This window comes from Microtus pennsylvanicus, chromosome 9, assembly GCF_037038515.1.
Source record: "Microtus pennsylvanicus isolate mMicPen1 chromosome 9, mMicPen1.hap1, whole genome shotgun sequence".
NCBI classification, from domain to species: Eukaryota; Metazoa; Chordata; class Mammalia; order Rodentia; family Cricetidae; genus Microtus; species Microtus pennsylvanicus.
In genome coordinates, this window is record NC_134587.1 from 7,637,694 (window position 1) to 7,659,499 (window position 21,806).

A 21,806-nucleotide genomic window follows, 5' to 3' on the forward strand; every position below is an offset into this window, starting at 1 on the left:
CAATCAGTTTATAACTAATGTAGACCTCTGTGTGATTTCTTTGGGACTTAACGACTGCAGGATCCAGGCAGGACAGAAAACTCAGACAACAAACAGGAATATGAATAACTGGCTAGGTATTTCCTTGCCTCTATCAGAGTCTCCCTCCAGTTTTCTTTGAATACTAAGAAGTGGATCTATACAGGTCATATCCAAAAGTCCCCTTCCAGGACAAGGTGTGATATCCCCGTTTTTAATGTCAGCATTTAGGAGGCCAAGGCAAGTGGATTTCTGTGAGTTTGAGGCCAGTCTGATCTACATAGCAAGTTCCAGGCTTGCCGAAGAGACACAGTGAGACTCTGCAGCAAAACAAAACAAAAACAATTCTGCTTGCATATACATAATGGGGAATATTGCAGAACTCAATGTGTCTAGAGAAAGCAAGAAGGGGTGGAATATACTGCCTGACTCTCCTTACTGCTGAAAAAGGTTGAAACAAGGAATAAACTACTGCCGTCCAATGAATAAAATTAGATATTCCCACACAAAAACATAGAATGAAATAAAAAGATTATTTGGCATGAGCTAGTCTTTTTTTTAAAAAAAAGGAAAAATGATAATGTTTCTCTTTTTAGGAAGGCAGGAATTGTGGAGTTTGTTTGTTTTTTTAGATTACAAAGAAGTATACATTAACTATATTATTCAAACACTGGCTAAAATAATATTATGAAACCAAGTAGCACCTCCAGCACATCCTATGTATTAAAAACATTTGTCTATATTTGAACCTTCTAAGTTTGGGGGTTAATGATATTCAGTCACTACCTCTAATTTCTTCTTTATCTTTCTTTTGGGGAGCAGGGTTAAGACAGGATCTATCTCCATAGCCATGGCTCTCCTGGAACTCACTACATAGACCAGGTCATGAGCTCACAGACATCTGCCTGTCTCTGCCTCCTGAATGCTCAGATAAAAGGTGTGCACCACCAAAATCTGGCTACTTCTAACTTCAACAAAATGTCTTATTTAAGTTAAATATCATTTCAATTTATCACAAAATACATTATTCCAAAATAACTTACAAATACAACATTCAACCCAAAGCAGAAACATTCAAAGCCATGAATCTAAGCGCCTATCTTACATTGGCCCCAAATCAACAGGCATCTTTGAACAAGACAGGCGTGAGAGCAATGTAACTACTGAACGAAGTGAGCAGACTTAAAGGGGGAATTCCCATGTAAAACTCGGAAAAAATTACAAACATAACACAACTAAATATAAAGAGTGCTTAAAACATCACAATTATGCAGCAGAATTTTAAAAGTATAATTGCAAATATTGTGTACTTTTTTTTATTACCTGCTTTGCAATTTCTCTTAAACAGGCTACTCCTTGTTCAAAATTAGGGAAAGCTACCGAGCCATACTTTTGGTATTCAGGGATTGGTCTGATTTTTATTGTAGCTTCTGTTATTACACCAAGAGTTCCTGAAAAAGAAGGGGAACAATCCAATATCACATGACAGTTTTCTAAAGCCATATTTAAATCTATTTAATCAACTAATTCTGTTGTTTCATTCTATTACCCATGTTAAAACTATTTAATTCTTTGACTTGGGGAATAATAGCTAATCAGGTATTTTTAAATGAGCAATTAAGCAAACTTTATAATTTCAAAAATGATTTTAGACTCTTCTTTTTTAATGTACAAATATTTTAAAACACTTCAAGATTTCTCTAAGAAAATTAGTTTTAAATGTTTTTTTAAAAAAAGAATAGAGTAACATTACATCTCATACATATTGACAAAGGTATACTATGATGCGTCTATGTTTACTTTTAAAAAATTCCTGGAGCAGAAAGAAATTAACTTTCTTAAAACTTTAAGATGAGTGAAGGATTGCCTTGTCTCCTCAGATTTAACACACAGAAAGGCAAAGGCATTCCTGAGAAACTCTTGTAAGAGAGAAACAGGAAGTATGACACATGAGAAAACCACCAGTAAGACAGTCTTTACTGCTTGGAACAGGGAGAGATTAATCTTAAAGAAAAATAATAAACTAGCCGGGCGATGGTGGCGCACGCCTTTAATCCCAGCACTCGGGAGGCAGAGGCAGGCGGATCTCTGTGAGTTCGAGACCAGCCTGGTCTACAGAGCTAGTTCCAGGGCAGGCTCCAAAGCCACAGAGAAACCCTGTCTCGAAAAACCGAAAAAAAAAAAATAATAATAATAATAAACTAAATATAAGCTTTTATATCAAAATATTTAAAGAAATTACTAAAAAATAATGTTCACAAAAAAAACAGTGTTTTCAAGCCTGTGGTTTCATATGTACAAATAGTGAAATTAATAACAGCATTAGCAGATTTTTTAATGATTATTTTAGCAAGTATAAAGAGGGATGTGAATGAAACTGAATAACTCGGTTATAACACTGGAAAAAAAAGTTCAAGAAATGTTTGGCATCCCTAGAATGGCCAAGATGCAACACCGGGTTAAAGACACATCTGAGTCCATACAGTATAAATCAGATTAATTAGATTATTATATATTTATTTTATATATGTTATTTCTGTTTTATTTTAAAATGAGTCTCTTATAACTTATATGATCATAAAAATCTCTGTAAGTGTGCCCAATTAACATTTTGATATAAAACAAATATAAAATTTAAAATATAAGTAATAATTTCAACAATAAAATTCACCCATTTAAAACCCTAGAAGCCTTCAAAACAACATGATGGCTTTTGTCATCCTCTTGGCTACCGACCATAAGTACATGGTAAGACCCTACTGCCCAAGACACAATACCCTGGTTCCCGCTGGCAAACACAGAAGTTATACTGGAACTGTCCTGGAAGCTTCCTCCCTGCCCATTACCTTCTGTAGTACTGGACCCTGCGTGCTACAGTACCAACCTGCCAGGCAAGGAGGATCCATGGGTGTAATTGTGGCATGGCCATTAGGGAGACAAAGAACTGTTTTCTATTGCATCTGAAGCCTGATCCACAGGCGTATGATTAGCCTAGTACTGTAACACTGGGTCAAAGTCTATGGCTGGGGAGGGCATAGACCCTGTATGTGTGCAGAGGGGCTGGCGGGGGTATTCCTGTTGTTTTCCTACAACAGTGACAACAGTAAACTACCTTCTAAATAGTTATGTTTATACCTATAGATTAGTGCAGCTCTCAAGATCAGAGAAGCCTCTTTTTGCAGTGGACTGCAGTCTGTGCAACACAGCTAACATGCTGAGAGTAAGACTGTGGAGTACTCAGGAAACACTGTGGAAGAGTCAGAGGATGGAGTGGAGTGCTGTCAAATGCTGTTATCTGGACATGGTATGGTTGTTGTGCTCATGAACTCAGAGCAGCTATGCTTACCTGCACAAAGTCAAGCCAGTCAATAATTCCAGCATAGAGGGACAGGTGCTCATAAGGGTCTACCCTAGCTGATGATGCTACAGGAGGGGAGATGTGGCCACTGATAGGTGTCCTCAGTATACTCACATGTATGCACAATCATTACTCTAAACTAAATTTAAACCATTTTAATCCCCCCAAACTGTACCAATTAAACAGCCATGATCCATTTCCATACCTCCACCCTAGCCAACTATTCATAAATATATTCTGCCTTTATTCATATGCATATTCCAGATACTTTATATAAAAGGAATTTCATAGTATGTGGCTTTGTGGATTTTTTTTCATTTGCTATGGTTTCAAGGTTCATATTTTACATTGATTAGCATTATAATCAATGAACTACTAAAAACTCTGAGAGATGAGATATGTAAAAACTGCAGTGAAAAGTTCACTTAAAGAAGCTGCCCACAACATGTGATCTGGCAAAAACAAGAATAACAAACTTGAAGACAGACATTGTGAAATGTTGTGCTATAGAAAGAATAGAAAAAACAAATAACTAAGCCTCAGAGAGACATGAAAAACTATTAATTACATTACTAGATAAATAATGAAAGTACTAAAAGGGCAGTGAACATAGCATAGGACAGAAAATTTATATAAAAAATAGCTAAAAATTTCCTAACAGTATCTTATACATCAAATGAGTTCAATAAATTACAAGTAGGATCAACACAAAAATATCGGTAAATGGATCATGAAAAAAGATTCAAAGACAAGTAAAAAGTCTTGAAAACAACACGAAAAAATGAACAAGGTAAATCTTATAAAATGTACACCTGACTTCTCAGCAGGAATGATAGAAGCTAGAAAACAGTGAAATAACAGATTCAAAAAGCACAAGGAAAAAAGTCTGTCAACTACAAATCATGTATCACATTCAAAATATGAAGACTAACACATTCTCAGTTAAACAAATCTGGCACTTTGTTGCTAAAGACCAGGCTAGGAATAAATTCTAAAAGTTCTTCAAGTTGAAAGATGATGACCTCAAACACCAGAAATTCAAGTTAACACCAGTAAACAAAACAAACAGAAATCACAACAGAGCACACCAGTTAAAGAAGTTATAAAATGTAAGGGGAAAAAAGAAAAAAAATCCTAAGGCAACATACTATGAGAGTCCTTTTATATTAAATGCCCAGAATATACAAACCAATATAGGCAGAAAATATAGATTAATACTTGGGTAGAGTGTGGTTATGATCATAAAGGCCTACACAATTACAAAAGACAATGTAAGCCGGGCGGTGATGGCGCACGCCTTTAATCCCAGCACTCGGGAGGCAGAGGCAGGCGGATCTCTGTGAGTTCGAGGCCAGCCTGGTCTACAAGAGCTAGTTCCAGGACAGGAACCAAAAGCTACGGAGAAACCCTATCTCGAAAAATCCAAAAAAAAAAAAAAAAAGACAATGTAGATGCTTACTTATACACCGCTGAAAAATCAATGCTATAAAACAATATGGAAGAGTCTGAAGTGGTAGCATTCTAGGAATCCTAGAATGCCATAAACAAAAATAAATGGGAGATTCTGGTAGGAGTTTGGAAGACCATAATGCTGGTAAAAATGTGGACAGTAAAGGCTGGGCTCATGAGATTTCAAAAAGAAGGAACTGTTCTACTAGTCTCTCCCTTAAGATATACTCCTCATCAATATCTCCTTCCTAGATTCTGGCTTCCAGAGACTCCAAGTTAAGCAAAATAAATATGATCTAAGGTTAAATCTAACTTTATTCTTTTATATAGAATTGCAAGGAACCAAGAATTTTTTTTAAAAGGAGAACTCACATATTAGCTTTAATATATACTTTTTAATTAAAAATATATATATAAATATGTGGGGTATACAACTGAAGATAATGATTCCCTCTCTGCCAGAATCTATCAATATCCATTAGTTCAGAAGCAAGGACAGAGCCCCATGAGTTGATTGTTGACAGGGCCAGTCTTGTACAAGTCCAGAGCTGCTGAGATCATGACTGCAATAACTGGTATTCCTAAAAGATGGCATTTCACAGTCTTTCTTCCTATCCTATGACTCCTACATTTGGTTTGATTAAATTTATTTTTGACAATTTCATAAATGTATATAGTGTAAACTGATTATTCTCACTCTCTCTATCCTCTCTTATCTGATTTTTTAAAAGTGGTACTTAGGAAAATGGAGATTTGAAAAGAAAATCCAAAAGACAGATGGTTTAAACTAACAAACACTTAAGTGAAGCACACCAATTCTTCATGAATTCTCAAAAAGTAACTCATTTTTGGAAATGGCTATTACATTATTCTAAGACCATCAAACAAAACTAAATATGAAGTAATTTAAGGTCTAATGTCATCACAAGAAAAAAATGACAGGTATGAAAAGTATGTCTATGAAAGCAATCACTATCATAATCCAGCTGACTTCATTAAGAAATTAAAATTGTATAATCTATTTTGGGTAGCTGGTCACAGAGGTCCCAAAAGCCTCCAAAATCATAAAGTTCTTTACAGCCCTGTTGGTTACCCACTAGAACTAGAAGATAAGACTCTACGCTGAAGATACTGCACACCTTGGTTGTAAGAGACTGAGGAAGCAAGCAGGAACTCTCTAAGTGCTGGGGGAAGAGGCATCACTGTCTACTCCAGCTGTGAACGCTATGAACTACACAAAGATGTGCCCCACCTGTCGATGGCAGCATGACTGCTATGAAATCACCTGATTCTGAATCTGTCTTCTCCTTTTCTCCCTGGGCAGAGCCTATAACTTCAACATTTGAAGGCTACCAAAAAAAAAAAAAAAAAAAAAAGACTAAAAGCACTGTAACCTTCAAATTACCTCTAAGCAAAGAAAAAGATTCATTGAGACCTCCTACAGGTTTGTGAGGGTGAAAAGGAGTGAAGGGATGCTTAAACAATCTATCACTCAAGAAAGACCTGAGGGGAGCAGGTACAGTGGCTAATAATGCTAATCCCAGCATTCAGGAAACTGAGTCAAGAGGATTACCAATTTAAGGCCAGTCAGACCTACATAGTAAATGCCAGAGCAGCTTAAGCTAAAGAGTAAGACCTTGCCAAAATAAAATGAAAGGAAGGAAAAAAGGAGGGAGGTAAGGAGGGAGGCAGGCAGACAGACAAAACACCAAACCAGATTTTTAAAATATCAGTGGGGTGATAGAGGGAGAAGAGAGAAAAGTAGAGCAATTAGTGAATAAAGAAAGTACATATAAAATGACACCCAGAGAACCTCCATACAACAGTAATGCCAAAATACTATCTATAAAGGACCAGAGTCCTGGCTATAAAGAAGTTTGAAAAATGCTAAGAACCAAGTCGGGCATGTGATACATGCCTTCAATCCCAGCACCAGGAGGCAGAGACAGATGGGTCGCTGTGAGTTTGAGGCCAGACTGGTCTACATAGCAAGTTCCAGGACAGCCAGAGTACATAATAAAAAGACTTTGCCTCAAAAATAAATAAGCAAATAAGTGAAGATGATGGTAAGAAACAAGAACAGTACTGGAAAAGCAAGGGGAATGTACAAAATACACACACATACGGCAAGGGGAGTATTCACACAAAAAACATACCCACAGCCACCTACCTACAACCTATCTCACACACACACACACACACACACACACACACGTGTGCGCGCACATACACACACAGAGCTAACACCACCACCATCATAAATAGCCAACCTATCATCATACTTGATATTATCTCTACCATGTCATTAAGAAACATAGTTATTTGTTCCTTCTTTGCTGCCACTATCAAAGATCAGAACTTGTACCTGAATACCTTAATTATAATTGTTCTTTTGAAGGAAGCAGGCAAAAGAACCTTGTCCTAAGCACAGCCATTTTGACTTCAGACTCCAGTTTACCTGTAGTGTAAAACAAAGTTCAGGTTCCCAAATTTTAGGGGAGTTGAGAACTTTCCAATAGCTGACCAACCTCATTAGTCAACAGAAAATCTGTTATGCCCCTTAGTCTAAATTATTATGGCTGTTCCTAAAAACAGACAGAACAAATGAGTCTGTGTTGGCCGACAATGGTGAGACACACAGGGAAAGTTCCTACTCTTTGACTTCTGCTTCCTGAAAACTGTAACTGTAACATGGCAAAAAATGTTTCTGCTTTTATGCTCATAAACCTGGCTTCTGCCCCTGCTAGGGACTGAGTCCTTGTCCTGCAGCCCTGACATCAGTGACTCTGCTTGTGTGGTGACTTAGTAAAGTCCCTGGAACCCATCCTGTTGTCTACTTCCTCCTGGCGCACAACAGACTTAAATATAGCTAAATGTTTCCAAACTCTATCTTTGGAAGTAAACAAGCTCTTAGGCTAACTTAGAAACACTTTCCTGTTTAAATTTATTTTATTCTTCTGAATTTAAGGGCTGTCCCTTTCCCATTCCAAAATCTGAAAAACAGGCCCAAGTCTACTTCACGCACACCATTTACCAATGTGTTTACTCAACAGCCTGCAAATCAGAAGGAACCACATATTTTAAAGTTATCCAACAGTAAACAAGTAAGCAACAGATACTGCTTGCAAAATAAAAACAGAAGTTTAAAAGATACATGAATAAATGGAATCTAAACTTCCATTTTTTAAAAAACATCCAACACGATTCCAAGAAAACAAGACAGAAAGAGAATGTTTCATCAGGCATCCAGCTGGTAACTGGGACGAGATTAAACTGTAACATACAGAGCTGAATGTTTAAGCCCTAACCACTGTTTCCGAAGATCACTAAAAATTTTGAAAAAACTAAGAAAAAAAGACCACACTCTGTTTAGAACTATAAAAGAGTAAAGTGTAGGAAGAAGTTTAGTATAAGTTCTCATTATAAAAGCTTTACGAGTGAGCTGGGCGTGGGAGCACACGCCTTTAATCCCAGCACTCGGGAGGCAGAGGCAGGTGATTTCTCTGAGTTCAAGGCCAACCTGGTCTACAGAGTGAGTTCCAGGGTTACAAAGAGAAACCCTGTTTTAAAAAAACAAAAAACAAACAAAAAAAGTTTTATGAAATATGAATTAAAAAACAGTAAATCATAAAATTTTATTATTCTTTAAAAATCTAAAGCATATCTTTCTTTCAAAGACCTGATATCACAGTACACAGACTTTCTCAATATGAAGTCATAAACCTACATACTTTCCTAACAACTTTATTACAGTTACACCAACCTTCAGATCCCATGATGAAGTGATGGATATCAGGGCCTGTTGACATACGAGGTCCTTGGGAGCTTTTCTCTATTACACCTCTAGGGGTTACCATTTTTATATGAACCACCTGTTTAATACAATACACAGTGTAAACTCCAGGCATCTGTTAAATCTGTGTCTGTACTTGCCAACACATATATTTACATTTGCAATAAAACACCACACATTAAATAATGAACTAAGTGATAAGTTGTGATGCCCTTCAGAATTCTCACACCTTTTAGTGATTTGTATACTAAAGATAAATATAGTAATTTTCAACATTTTTCCAACAGTTAAACAAGACACTAGTATCATGACTTACCATAATTTTAAGTCTAAAAAAGAATTATTAACACTTTGAAATTTTTAATGAGTTCTAATGTAGCCACAAAGACTAAAATACTGGCCTTACTAAAGTTTTCGTACAAGCAATGCAAATTATGAGTTTCAAAGGATACAATATGTTACAAAGAAATTTCAAAACAAAATATGTTATATAACAACTTAAGTAGTAAGTGTGTTAATTGAAGAATCTTTTTCCCCTTAAAAATCTTTAGGAAAAAATTAAGCTAATTTACACTTTAATGTAAATTAAATAAATTTGATAGACTTTAATGGTCTATCAAGCACTTGCCTGACTTATAAAGCTCTTAATAATCTAATGGCAACCCAGAACTATTTTTCTCTACAACTGGATTTAGCTTTAATTTTTACAGAATAACAAGCATTGTCTCTCATGAGATAAACCTGATACTCCCATCAACAGAAGTATTAATAAAAACCCTGAGACCAAGAACAATGTTATCAGTATTACTTTAATTCCACAGCCTCACAGGCTTTTCTAAAGTACTATCAACCACCCAGCATACTGTTGCCTTTCTGTAACCCCAGGAACTGAAATGGAAATGACAAAATTACAAGTTCTAGGACAGCCTGGACTAAATAGCAAGACCACGTAGAAAAATGTCAGGTAAAATAAATATCGAAATACTGAAGATTTAAAGAAAAAACCTTACACTTATGGACATGAGACCTGTGAAAATTTCATTTTATGTCTTTTAGCTGCAATATAATTCTAATATGGTTATTGTATTTTACAGAAAAGAACACTGAAGCTGAGAAAGGTAAACCAACTTGCCCCCAGAAAAGCTACAAATGTAACAAATGGCACCCAAAACTTAATAAGGTACCCATAGCTACAACACTGTCAGGCTCCCAGAAACCTGGCACACATTAAATAAGACAACCTCTATGACTATTCAATAGAACCATTTCAATGAGGTTCTTCAACTGTACACAAAAAAAAGAATTCCTTCAGAAAAGTAAATGTAAAGTCTCCTAAAGCAAGAATAACAATATCACATTGAAAAACAAAGATGATGATCAAACTCTTGATGGACTTAAAAAATATTTATTTGCATATTTAGATACTTTGAAACGACTATAAATCTTAAATATTGGTCACTTTAAAAAGGACATCCTTAAATATGACGTCACTATATCTTTTAACTGCTTCTACTATGCACAATCAGTATTACTATAACCAAAAGAAATATATTTTAAAGAGATTTACCACTCAATCCTTAATATTTATTTGTTTATTTAGCCATTTCAAGAAAGAGTTTCTTTGTATATCAGAGCCTTGGCTGTCCTAGAACTCACTTTATAGATCAGGCTGGCCTTGAACTCACAGCATTCTGTCTCCCCGAATGCTGGGGATTAAAGAGATAAGCCACCATGACCGGCACAATCCTTAATTTTTAAAGGCTCTAAATACTTAATCTGATTTTTTAAATAGCAATCACTAGACAGTAACTAGAAATACATTTACCAGGTCCTCGATATTGCCATAGATGTTCTTCTTCATGCCTGATGCCCGAGTAGCTATCCACCCTCCCACCGTGCTGAATTCCAGGGAGTCTGGCTCGTGACCTGTACAATAACCGCTTTCTTTAAGCTGAAAAGCAAAAGTGTAAAATTTTAGAGCAAAAATGGTTCCATTTCACACAGCATTCAACACATTTACTCCTCCAATCTGTTTCTAATATTTTTGACACATTAAACCCGAAAAGGCAACTTTTTTCTTTTTGCCTAATGAAAAACCTTCATAAAAGGGGAAAAGCGTGGGCTAACAAGCACTACTCTTCCCATGATTGTTTCTCAAGCCAGCTGACCCTTCCTGTGTCCCACACCCTTGAAGAGACACTTTAAATACTTATGGAGATCAGATTAACTTAAGTAATGCCAACTTCACCTAACACTTTCAATAAATAAAGCATTTCATCTTCCTTTCTCCTCCACACTAATATAATATGCAGCAGGCCTCCAGAAAATCTAAGCAAATTGCCTGTACTTAATTCTCTCAAGGAGTCGTGTGTTTTAATGCTCAGCCATCTGGCTAGGCTTCCCAAATGCAATGCCATCATTTACTTGTGATGTGGACCAAGCATTCCTGTACATTAAATAGTCACTTGTTCCTCATTTTTCTGTATTAGCTTGGCTTCACCATCTGTACAGCACCTGAGGTTCAATGGATGCCCTTTACTGCAGCAACACCAAAGCCATTCCACTGAAATCATTTTAAAGTCTCAGCCATCTCCTGTCAAACGGTACAGACACCACCATCTGCGTACTTGCTGCTGCCGGCACTCAAGCCCATCAATCTGTGGTGACCATTTGATCGTCATCCAGTGCAGCAACTGCTTTATTTCTCAAGTAAGTCATGCAGAGATGTAGAGTATGTCAGCGATGTTTGTGCCCATGTATCAAAGTAAGTATGGATTGAAAGTTGTAACCAAAATGTGTAAGTCCACTAGCTTACACATAAATTAGGCTTCACATGCTAGCAATGGAAACTGTATTTTTTATTTTGCTTATAGGAAGACAGAATTGAAAGAACATCACTTGTTACTTTTTTCTTTACATATTCAATATATTTAAGAGGTTAGCAAGCTATCACAAATAAGCAGGGTTAAAATGAAAATTACCAATGTATTAGATTTCCTTACAGCTCCGTCTTCAAACAACCTATATTGACATTATTTTCTCAGTTTTATTAAATTAGAAGAAAAGTATTCATAAACCCCTAACACATGTCACCTGATGGTGGCGATGAGTCAGGGTATTCTGTGTCACATGGTACACTTTAGATGACAGCAATTTATTCTAGGACACCTATACCTCACTGAAACTATTAAAGAAATAAAACAAAAATATATGGCTCATAATTCAAAAATCTTACTGGCTTGCTCTCCATGGCTTGCTCATCCTGCTTTCTTACAGAACCCAGGACCACCAGCCTAGGGGTAAACCCACAAACAATGAACCAGCCCTTCCCCATCAATCACTAAATGAGAAAATGACCTTCAGGTTTGCCTACAGCCTGAGTTTACGGAGGTTATTTTCGCAATTGAGGTTCTCATCTCTCCAATGACTCTAGGCTATGACAAACTGACATAAAAATAGCCAGCACAGAAAAAAAAATAGCTAGCAAAGGTGGCCAGACTGTTATGACACTATTCCTAAATTTTGTTTTGTTTTGGTTTTTGAGACAGGGTTTCTCTGTAGCTTTGGAGCCTGTCCTGCAACTCACTTTGAAGACCAGTCTGGCCTCGAACTCAGAGATCTGCCCGCCTCTGCTTCCTGAGTGCTGGGATTAAAGGCGTGCACCACTACCGCCTGGCTATTCCTGAATTTTAACAGACATTTAAGTTTATGAAATTACAGAGTTAAAATTCTCCTCTAATTTGAAAAGATAGGGGTCAGGCCATATATAGTACAATGTGGTATCAGAGTTAGAAAATAAACCATATATAAAAATAATCCATAGTATGATTGAATATGACATAGATTTGTTATTTGTTACTATCATTTATCAATATTCTGTGATAGTTAAAGATACTATGTGATATTGATTCTCCCATAAATTTAGCAGCCATGTTGGAAAGGGAAAGTTTACTGGAAGAATAGTTTCTGTGCATTGGGCCTTAGATATAAGTATAAAGTTTTATAAAGGAATGCAATGAAGACCTGGGGTGGGGGCTACAAAATAAGCAATATTTGAGAGACGACTACAAACTTCATCACTGAAACTTCAGCTTTTATAATGCTGGATTTGTGATTCCTATTATACAACCAAGGAGAAAGAACAGCTAGGAACTGGCTATGGTCGTCTACACTTTAGGGCAAAAATCTGCACTGAGGACAAGTTTGGAAATCTTCAGTCATAAAAGGAATAAAGTTCAAGGTACCTGAATGAAGTATACATGTTTGATAGAAATTAATGGGATGAAGTTCTAAATGTGTTACATTATTAACATACTCTACTCTAGCAAAAACTTTGAGAGGTAATATTATCACCATTTCATAGATGAAGATCTATAACTAGGACCTATATTTAAAGTTAAAAGGAAGGGCTAGGAACTACTTGAAACAAGAACAAAACAAGATATTATGAGATTATTAATGATGTTACCTCTGGGAAGAAAAAAACACCTATCACCAGACTATTAGATAAATAAATCACCAGATATTTAATAAATCCCTAAGGAAACCCCAAAATCTGAAACTGGTATGTTAGTGATGTACCTTAGTATTTAAGCATATTAAAGACCAATGTAATTTACAAGTTAAAGAGTTAAAATCTGCTACTCAACTTGTGTGTTTCTGCCATTTTAAACCTTCTCTGAGGAATAAACAGGACACTTTAAGCTGGCTGTCTCAGCTGAGGTATAAACTAAAGGACTCGGGAGGGAGTTTAACGAGGAGGGGTCTGATGGGGACAGCTGCAGGCACAACTGTGAGGGTCTGTGTCACAGTGAGACAAACTAGCAGGTAAAACCTCATAAGCACCTACTAGAGAGAAATGTCATTTAAATTTTAAGGGGATATACTCTTTGAATTTTCATTTTAACCTTTAAAGAGGGAAGGAAAACTTAGAAAGGTTAAAATACTCCATCAAATGCTATAATAAAGGATATAACACTGGAGGCCTAAAAAGTTGTTTTTTGTTATTAAAGAAAATGCTGTCAATAATGTCTTATCATTCCAGCTAGCAGAGGACTAATCCAGGGCATTCTAGATGTTTTTCAGTTAATATCATCAAAGTTCATTAGAAATTGTATTAATAAATCTTTTATCTTCACTATATAAAGCCTGACTTGTTTGAAGATCTCTGATAAAAACTAACAGATCTGCTGGATGTTAAAGTAAGTTAACTACTATTCACTCATGGAAAAAAGCTGCCTGGCGGGTATTGGAATTTGCTAGCTGTTCACCTTTTCCAAATATAAACTACTCATAAGTAAAACTTTTAATACTTCAAAAATCTTTTAGTATTGCAATAAATTTTTCAAGAACTGGTCACAAGTAGACAAAATTTAATCGTTTCAAAAAAGGGGAAAGACAATTAAAATAAAATTAACCACCACACATTTCCTGTGTCTTAGTAAAGGTTCAGGGATAAACTATAATCTAATTTGAACGAAGCGACTGATGTGTCACCAACAAATCCCAATTCCTAATTTTTATTTATAAAAGCTGGGTTACAATCATCCTGACCATATTTGGGGAAGTTTTTTTTTTTTTTTTTTTTTTTTTTTTTTTTTGGTTTTTCGAGACAGGGTTTCTCTGTGGTTTTGGAGCCTGTCCTGGAACTAGCTCTTGTAGACCAGGCTGGTCTCGAACTCACAGAGATCCGCCTGCCTCTGCCTCCCGAGTGCTGGGATTAAAGGCGTGCGCCACCACCGCCCGGCCTTTGGGGAAGTTTAAAAAAATCAATTTTTAATTTCTGGGGGGACTCATTTATTTTTTTGTTTTTGTCTGCATGCAATGTCCACAGAGGCCAGAAAAGGGTGATAGATCCCCTGGCACTGGAGTTGCCATCTAAGTGCTAGGAACTGAACCCAGATCCTCTGGGATGGCAGTCAGTGCTCTTAAACTCTGAGCTATCTCTTTAGCCCCCATGAATCAATTCATTTTAATAATTACCTGCTCAGAACCCATAAACAGAAAATTTCAAAATTCACTCAAATACTGAGAAAGAGCAGAAAGATTAAGGGTCCCAAAAGCAATGGCTACCCTTAGTGCTCCTGCACACACTTCTTCCTCAGGGCTGGTCTCTTCACCTGACCTCTCTTCTGCTAACTCTGACTCATCCTTGAGTCTCATTTTACTTTATCAGGTTTTGGAGTTATTATACCAAGTAAATCAACTTCATTATGGCAATTTCATACATAATTTGTTCTTATTCATTCCTTTCTACGTCTCTTTTTAAATGTCAAGTTTCTATGACATATAATTGTCCAAGTTCTTCCTACCTGCCTCCATTTGATGAGACATACTTGATCTTTCCCTGAATCACTCACTGTCCATTTCTCCAATCTTCTATCCCAATATAAGTGCCCTGAGGGCAGGGGATAGAGTTTCATTCACTACTGTATTCTCACTTCTAGCTCAACAAACAAAATCTGAGCAGATTCACTGAGTGGCCAATGTCTTGTGAAAGGTACTTCTTTCAGACGTAGAATACAGCTAGTTAAAGAGATAACATACCTGCCTTTCCAACTCTTGTCCTGTTAGCCCAGCCTCGACATGAGCTGTCAGATTGTTCTCATCAACCCAGAGAATCCGGTTCTGTTACAAAAGAAGAGAGGTCTCATTCCTATGAGCCATTAACATTTTCTTAGGAAATACCTAACTTCCTAATTCAAACCTTAGTGAAATGGCAGTAATCAGGGATGCTTACTCTGTGATGCGGCAACAAGAGCAATACATTATGCAGGCACTGGGTTCAGAAACACACACTCCATCTTTGTGCAGACATGAAACTAAATGCAACTGTTTAGCTTAGGCAAGTAACTATTTAGTCTTAGTGAGTCCCTAATTGTAAAATGTAGACAGTATTGATATATACCAACACAGTTACTAAAGGAATAAATAGGATAGCCCACATAAAAAACAGTATATAGAAAACATCTATTTGTACTGCTGTTAACAATCATATCTAAGAATCAAGATGGGGCAGGAAAAAAAACCTGCTAAGATGTTTAAATATAATACACAGCATCTCTGCATTAAAAAAAATCCGAGAAAAAATAAAAAACACTATTCCTGCCTCACGTTGCAAAAAAGGAACTGAGCCAAGATGGTGGTGAAGACCTGTATTTCCAGAGTTAGACAGGAGGATCAGGAGTTCAAGGACATCTGCAACTACCCAGAAATCCTATTCCAGAATAGGCTATTCTTAAACTATCGTGAAGGAACTGTCATTTCTTAGATTCCAGAATAAGGGAGCTGATGAGGAGTGTTACAGTGCAACCAGGCAACCATGAGTCAGCCACTTCCTCTCCCAGTGATGCATGGCGTTAAAAAGCATACAACTAAGTCAGAGATGTGCTAAGTGCTGATCTATTACCCAAAGTAAACATGTATCAAAATATCCCAAAGCATGTCCAATTATGTGTTTATTTTTAAATAAAATATAATGTATTTTAAAGAGCACATTGCCATCTCTCTATAAGACAAGCTTTCTATGGAGGAGAGGGAGGCAGGGAAGGAGGGGAAGTAGAAAGACAGGAGGAAAGGAGGGAAAAGTCTAACTAGACTATACACAGGACCTATAAGAAAAATTAAATGATATCAAGGAAGAGCAGCAGATAAAATCAAAATTTGTTATTTCCTACTAAAAACAGCCTAGTTTCTCTGTTGGGAAAAGGGAAAGTACACTTTCAGATAAAATGACACCTAAAGAGAAACGACCACAGTTAACAAGACCCTTCCTAGAGTCCCATGAGAGCTAATCAGCTATCATAGAGATACCTTTAAAATTAGGTGTGGACTATATAAATTAGTATAAGAAAATTATTTTGACTTGACAAGAGTGATAAAATATAGTAGTTACATGAGGAAAAAAACCTTTTTTTTAAAGAAACAAACAAAACAGATGCAAAATAGCACATCAAAATTTGTTTTTAACGTCCAAGAAAATGAAAGAAAGCAAATGTAACAAGACATTAGGAAGTGTTCACTCTGCACTCTGCATTAGGAAGTGAACACTACCTTGCTGTTCAAAGAAGACTCAAATGAGAAAGCTCACACGAAGTTGTACTCAGGATCACTACTGATGCATGCAGGTAGAATGCAACCCTGATTGAAGCCTTACCACTACACACCGTTTGGACCTTATAAATAAAAACCAGCTCTCCCACTCATCACCAGCAGATGTGCAAAAGCGGGAGCCAAGTAGGTATGCATCACTCAAGTTACTCATAACTAATAATAGTTTCTTTATAATAATAGACATTTACTTATCCATTGTCTCAAGCTTCAAAATCATTTTTCTCAAATGACCAACTTACACACTAATTTGGCAGTACAGTACCAAGATCTGTACCTTAGAACAAAGGAACTTAGCTTCTGATTACCAAACATGAAGCTAAAATACAGTATTAAGAAAATGATGTCTTTTTTTTTTTAAGATATATTTATTTATTTATTTATTATGTATACAACTTTCTGTCTCCATGTATACCAGAGGAGGGCATCAGATCTCATTACAGATGGTTTGAAGCCACCATGTGGTTGCTGGGAATTGAACTCAGGACCTCTGGAAGAGCAGACAGTGCTCTTAACCACTGAGCCATCTCTCCAGCCCGAAAATGATGTCTTAAACAGAAAACAACCCCACTATATCTTAGAATATCATATACCATCTGTGAAGTATCCAAAGAAATTATTGTTCTTGTCTCATCTGCAGGACACATCAAGCCATATGACACACTTGTTCCTCCTGTCAAAACAGAAAACAAAACTTTATGTTTAAATATTTTGCTTCTGTGACATTTCTGAAACAAATCCCTACTATACAGAACACAAATGGCCTGCTAGCACTGACACCTATCTCTACTTTGCAAAAGCGAACACACTGAAAACAAACTCACCTTTATTTCATGCTGAATGTCAAAAACAGACTACTATGGAACTGAAAGCAATGGGCTATGGCTCCATCCCTGGACACGACTCACTCATGGAAAGCCCTAGCAATTTGTAGAACTCCAAAAACATAGTTAGCAAAGATCTAAGCTAATGATCACCGAGGAGAGATAGCTTAAAAGAAAAAAAGACAAGTCCTGAACAACTAGAAGTACAATCAACTCCTTACTACATAATACATAAATGTCTTTCTGTTAAAGTAACTATCTTACTCAAAAAGCTTTAATAAATTAAAATAAGAAGCTAAATGCCAGATCATGATATTTAAAAACTAATTTTCATATTCTTCGGTGAAAAGTGATGGTAAAATAATATATAGACATATTTAAACAACATACTCCCATTTCCTCTTAAGATACTTTGACAAAGGATGTTTTCTTAACAACGAATAATACAATATTTTAAGTTTTTAATTATATCTGTATCACCTCATATCAAAATAAAATTTTAGTTGCTATTTCCATACAGTCTATGTGGGAAAAAAACCTCTGGAATTCAATTTCCAGAAGACGTAATCCTTACACGTCAGTGTACTTTTACCAGGCAAGATTGTCAGTCGCAAATGTGGCACTTGTGGCTGTTTACAACCACTTGCTTATAACATCATTTTCAATAAAAGAAGAATTCATAGTTTAGTGGTACCGCGCTGCCTCTGTTCACTAAATAAAAGGAAGTATCAGCTGGAGGGAGTCTGGGGCTCCTAGGAATGCGGAGATCTGATTTCCATTCACCAATGACAACACAGTGAATGAAGGTACCTTCCTTTGGCTTATTTATTAAAGTCCTGCAGTCTACAACTATAACAACAAACTCAAAGACCAGTTTAAGATAGAAAGTAATGCTAGCTTCCTGTGGTCGGAGGCACTGACTAGCCATCTGGTGAACTTTTAATTCTTACAAGCGTTCCAGGATCACTCTGGTGCTCCAAAGACAACAGGTACATTTACACTTTGTTTCAGAAAAATAAAATGATCCCCACAGACATATAGACTAAAAAACTACTAAACAAACATTTTCTTATTTAACATTAAAGCACATCTTCAACTATGATCCATAAAAGGAAAAAAAACATGAATTAAAAGTAAATAACAGCACAAGCACTTTAGGCAGACCTAAGTACAACACAACAATCACTATAAGCCCATTTTTTTTACAATAACTACATTATAATCACAATGCTTGTTTTCAATGGAATACAATTAAAAGTACAAATATTTTAAATAGAACAAATTTAATCATATTAAAATTGAAAAACACAATACGTACCACCAATTGGTATGATACAAAGGTTATATTTGCACGCTAGATTCACAATCTTAACTACATCATCATGACACACTGTTGAAAAGAAAAATGTATTAACTATAGGCATATAAATAAAATTTGCATATTCTTACAAACTAAGGATCAATAAAACTTGAAAATCTAAACTTTTTCCTTATTTACCCGTAACATGTTAAATGGTTGTATTAACAGATTCATTTCAACTCTGTATTTTTAACCATTGCAGACTTTAAAAATTATATTAAAAATGTCTTTCATGTCACATTCTCAAACATTAACATCTCATACAAGGAAGGTCTAATTTTCAAAAACCAATCAATTTACATTGACAAAAGCAATCTACAGCCCTTCCTCCAACATCCCACACATTCCTTTTCAGATCAGGATCAAGCCTGGAATCACATTAATTCTAGCTGTTATGCCTTGGTAGTCCCCTCTAAATAGGCATTTCCTTATCTGTGACTTTCAAGACAATGACACTTCTGAGAAACCTAAGGCAATTATTTCAAACTAATCTCTGAGCCTGTATGTTTCCCTAAGATCAAACAGAGACTAAACAGTTGGTAGGCATCCCACAGTAGTGAAGCCATGTCTTTCTCAGCATGGTATAACCAAAGACATGTCTCATTTCTGGTAATCTAACTTTGCTCGTTTGGTTAGGTAGGTACTGTCAACCACTTAACTGTACCAGAAGGATGCTTTATTTCCTGTTGAAATCAATAACTATATAAAGACTATATAAACAGCGTATTTCTCATACTTCACCCACTAGTTTTAGCACTACTGCACATGAACTCCTTCCCTCTGTCTATAACTAAAGCTACCTAACTAACAAAAACTGCCGTGGGTGACTGAGTGCCAAGTGAGACGGTACTACTGCAGCTATCCTCGGCAGTGGGGCATGAGTGAGGTTTTAAGGAGGGAGCTATGCGGCATGGGTTTCTTAAGATCAGTCTCACAGAACATTGATCACATGGAAGACAAAGCTTAGAGGCAAGGAAACTGAAAATTATAATATTAACTGCTAAGGTCCTAGACAAGAAAGAAGGGAGTTAGGAGAAACAGGCAAACTGATACATACTTGTGTAAGCAAAGGTCTTATTTTACAAATGTTATAATTATCTATTTCAGTTTGCACAGAGCTAGAAATACTCAGCCTTTGAATAATAGTTCCTTTGTGGGACAGGAAACCCAAAATCTTAACTATGCTAAACCACATACTCTACCATGAATCTGTAGGTCCACTTCAACTTTTAATCAAACTCTATGTTTAGGCTGTCACTATCAGCAGTTTAAAAGATAATATATGATGGTTAGGAATGGCTTCATAAATAAGAGCTCTTGTTTTGAAAGCATAAGAACCGAAGATAAATTCTCCACTACCTAAATAAGAAGCCAGGCATGGATGTATGTGCCTGTAATTCTAGCACTGGGCACATGGAAGACAAAGGTAGGTAGATCCTGAGAGCTCAGTAACCAGTCAGCCTAGCAGAAATGGTAAGTTTCTGGTCCAGTGAGAAACTGTCTCACACGGCAGTAAGAGAAAAACAGAAAGATACCCAAAGGTCCTGCCCCGGCTTCTGTACACATGTGCAAAGGTATATACATATACATTCACAAGTATGCACTATACCATATACTGGGGATGGGGGCAGAAAGAAGGGAAGACAGGGAGAGAAAGAGAGAGGGAATAAGAATAATTAAAGTTAATTTTGCTAATCAAAATTTTGGGTTTTACGTGCACACACATCAGTGGAAATCTGGGTTACAGGAGTGCCTGGAAACAAAAGACATCCACACTATATGACTTTCACAATGGAAAAAAAGCCCTGCCTGAAGGGCATTGCCTCATCTTAAATCAGCAAAGTTCCATATAGTATAATTAAGATGCAAATTTAACAGATTTAAAGACAACTTCAATTGACTTCATAGGTGTCTATGCAAGTATGCATATGTGTGGAACTCCAAACTACAAAAGGAAACAGAACTATCTCCACATCTTGAAACAGCTAAATTCCACAATGCCTCAAAATGCATTGCTGCAAATTACAACCTTCTTTCAAAGCTTGTTCTTATTCAAAGGAAAACTAGGTTTCAGAACCAGTAAGAAATTCATATTAAAATTAAATAAATTTCTCAGAGAACTGACAATGTGTTTGGAAACAAACTATACTAAAACGATATAAAGAGTTAAAACAACTTACTTGGCCAAACAACTATATCAGGAATCCGCTCCAACATCCCTTCCCTGAGCAAAAATATCTCATGAAGACAATGACCTGTTTTGTGGTTAAAAAGAAAAATGCAAAACAATTTAACTTACAGGAAGCTTCTAAATAATGTCAGAAAGCCAATATGAGCAGCCTCAGCGTGAGCACCAGTGTGAGCCCCAGCGTGAGCAGCACCAGTGTGAGCAATCCCAGTGTGAGCAGCATCAGTGTGGACAGCCCAGTGTAAGCAACCTACCGTGAGCTCTGAATACTCGATCATCTGCTTCCTGTGAGTAGGAAATACGAGTTTCTTTAAGTTCCTGAAGGAAATCTTCATTTACAATAGAGGGAGGTACTTCACTAGGATTTAAGGATGCCTAAAAAATAAAATTGGTTTCTTTGACTTATTTCTAAATAACAAATTTTGATCCCCTCTGCTAGGAGAATGATTTTAAGATGCAGTTTCTTTTAACATTCGATATATGCTAAATACATAGGAAAGTATCAAGTCATAAAGTCCAACTTGGTAACAGTAGCAAAGTATAAATTGTTGGTTAATCACATCCCATAATATGTATAACAGGGAGATTATGCTTTCTCTTTGTTTCTCTGGCTCCCTTTGTAACTGACAATGAAGAGGCAATCAACAATAGAGAAGACAGGGAAGTCTTAAACCTCTAGTTTAAAAGTATCAGGTGCTTTTTATATT

At 36.3% G+C, this 21,806-nt stretch overlaps 1 protein-coding gene across 2 annotated transcripts in view; it reads right to left on the bottom strand.

Annotated features, from left to right (window-relative positions):
* Agps (alkylglycerone phosphate synthase) overlaps nt 1–21,806 on the bottom strand; it is a 97,748-nt gene that overhangs the window by 49,610 nt on the left and 26,332 nt on the right. For both annotated transcript variants that reach the window (XM_075984829.1, XM_075984830.1), the window contains exons 4-11: nt 21,354–21,474; nt 21,092–21,166; nt 18,870–18,941; nt 17,321–17,400; nt 15,165–15,245; nt 10,444–10,569; nt 8,589–8,697; nt 1,342–1,469 (exon numbers count right to left, since the gene is read on the bottom strand). In XM_075984829.1, coding sequence (XP_075840944.1) covers nt 1,342–1,469; nt 8,589–8,697; nt 10,444–10,569; nt 15,165–15,245; nt 17,321–17,400; nt 18,870–18,941; nt 21,092–21,166; nt 21,354–21,474 — 792 coding nt within the window. The remainder of the gene's footprint in view (nt 1–1,341; nt 1,470–8,588; nt 8,698–10,443; nt 10,570–15,164; nt 15,246–17,320; nt 17,401–18,869; nt 18,942–21,091; nt 21,167–21,353; nt 21,475–21,806) is intronic.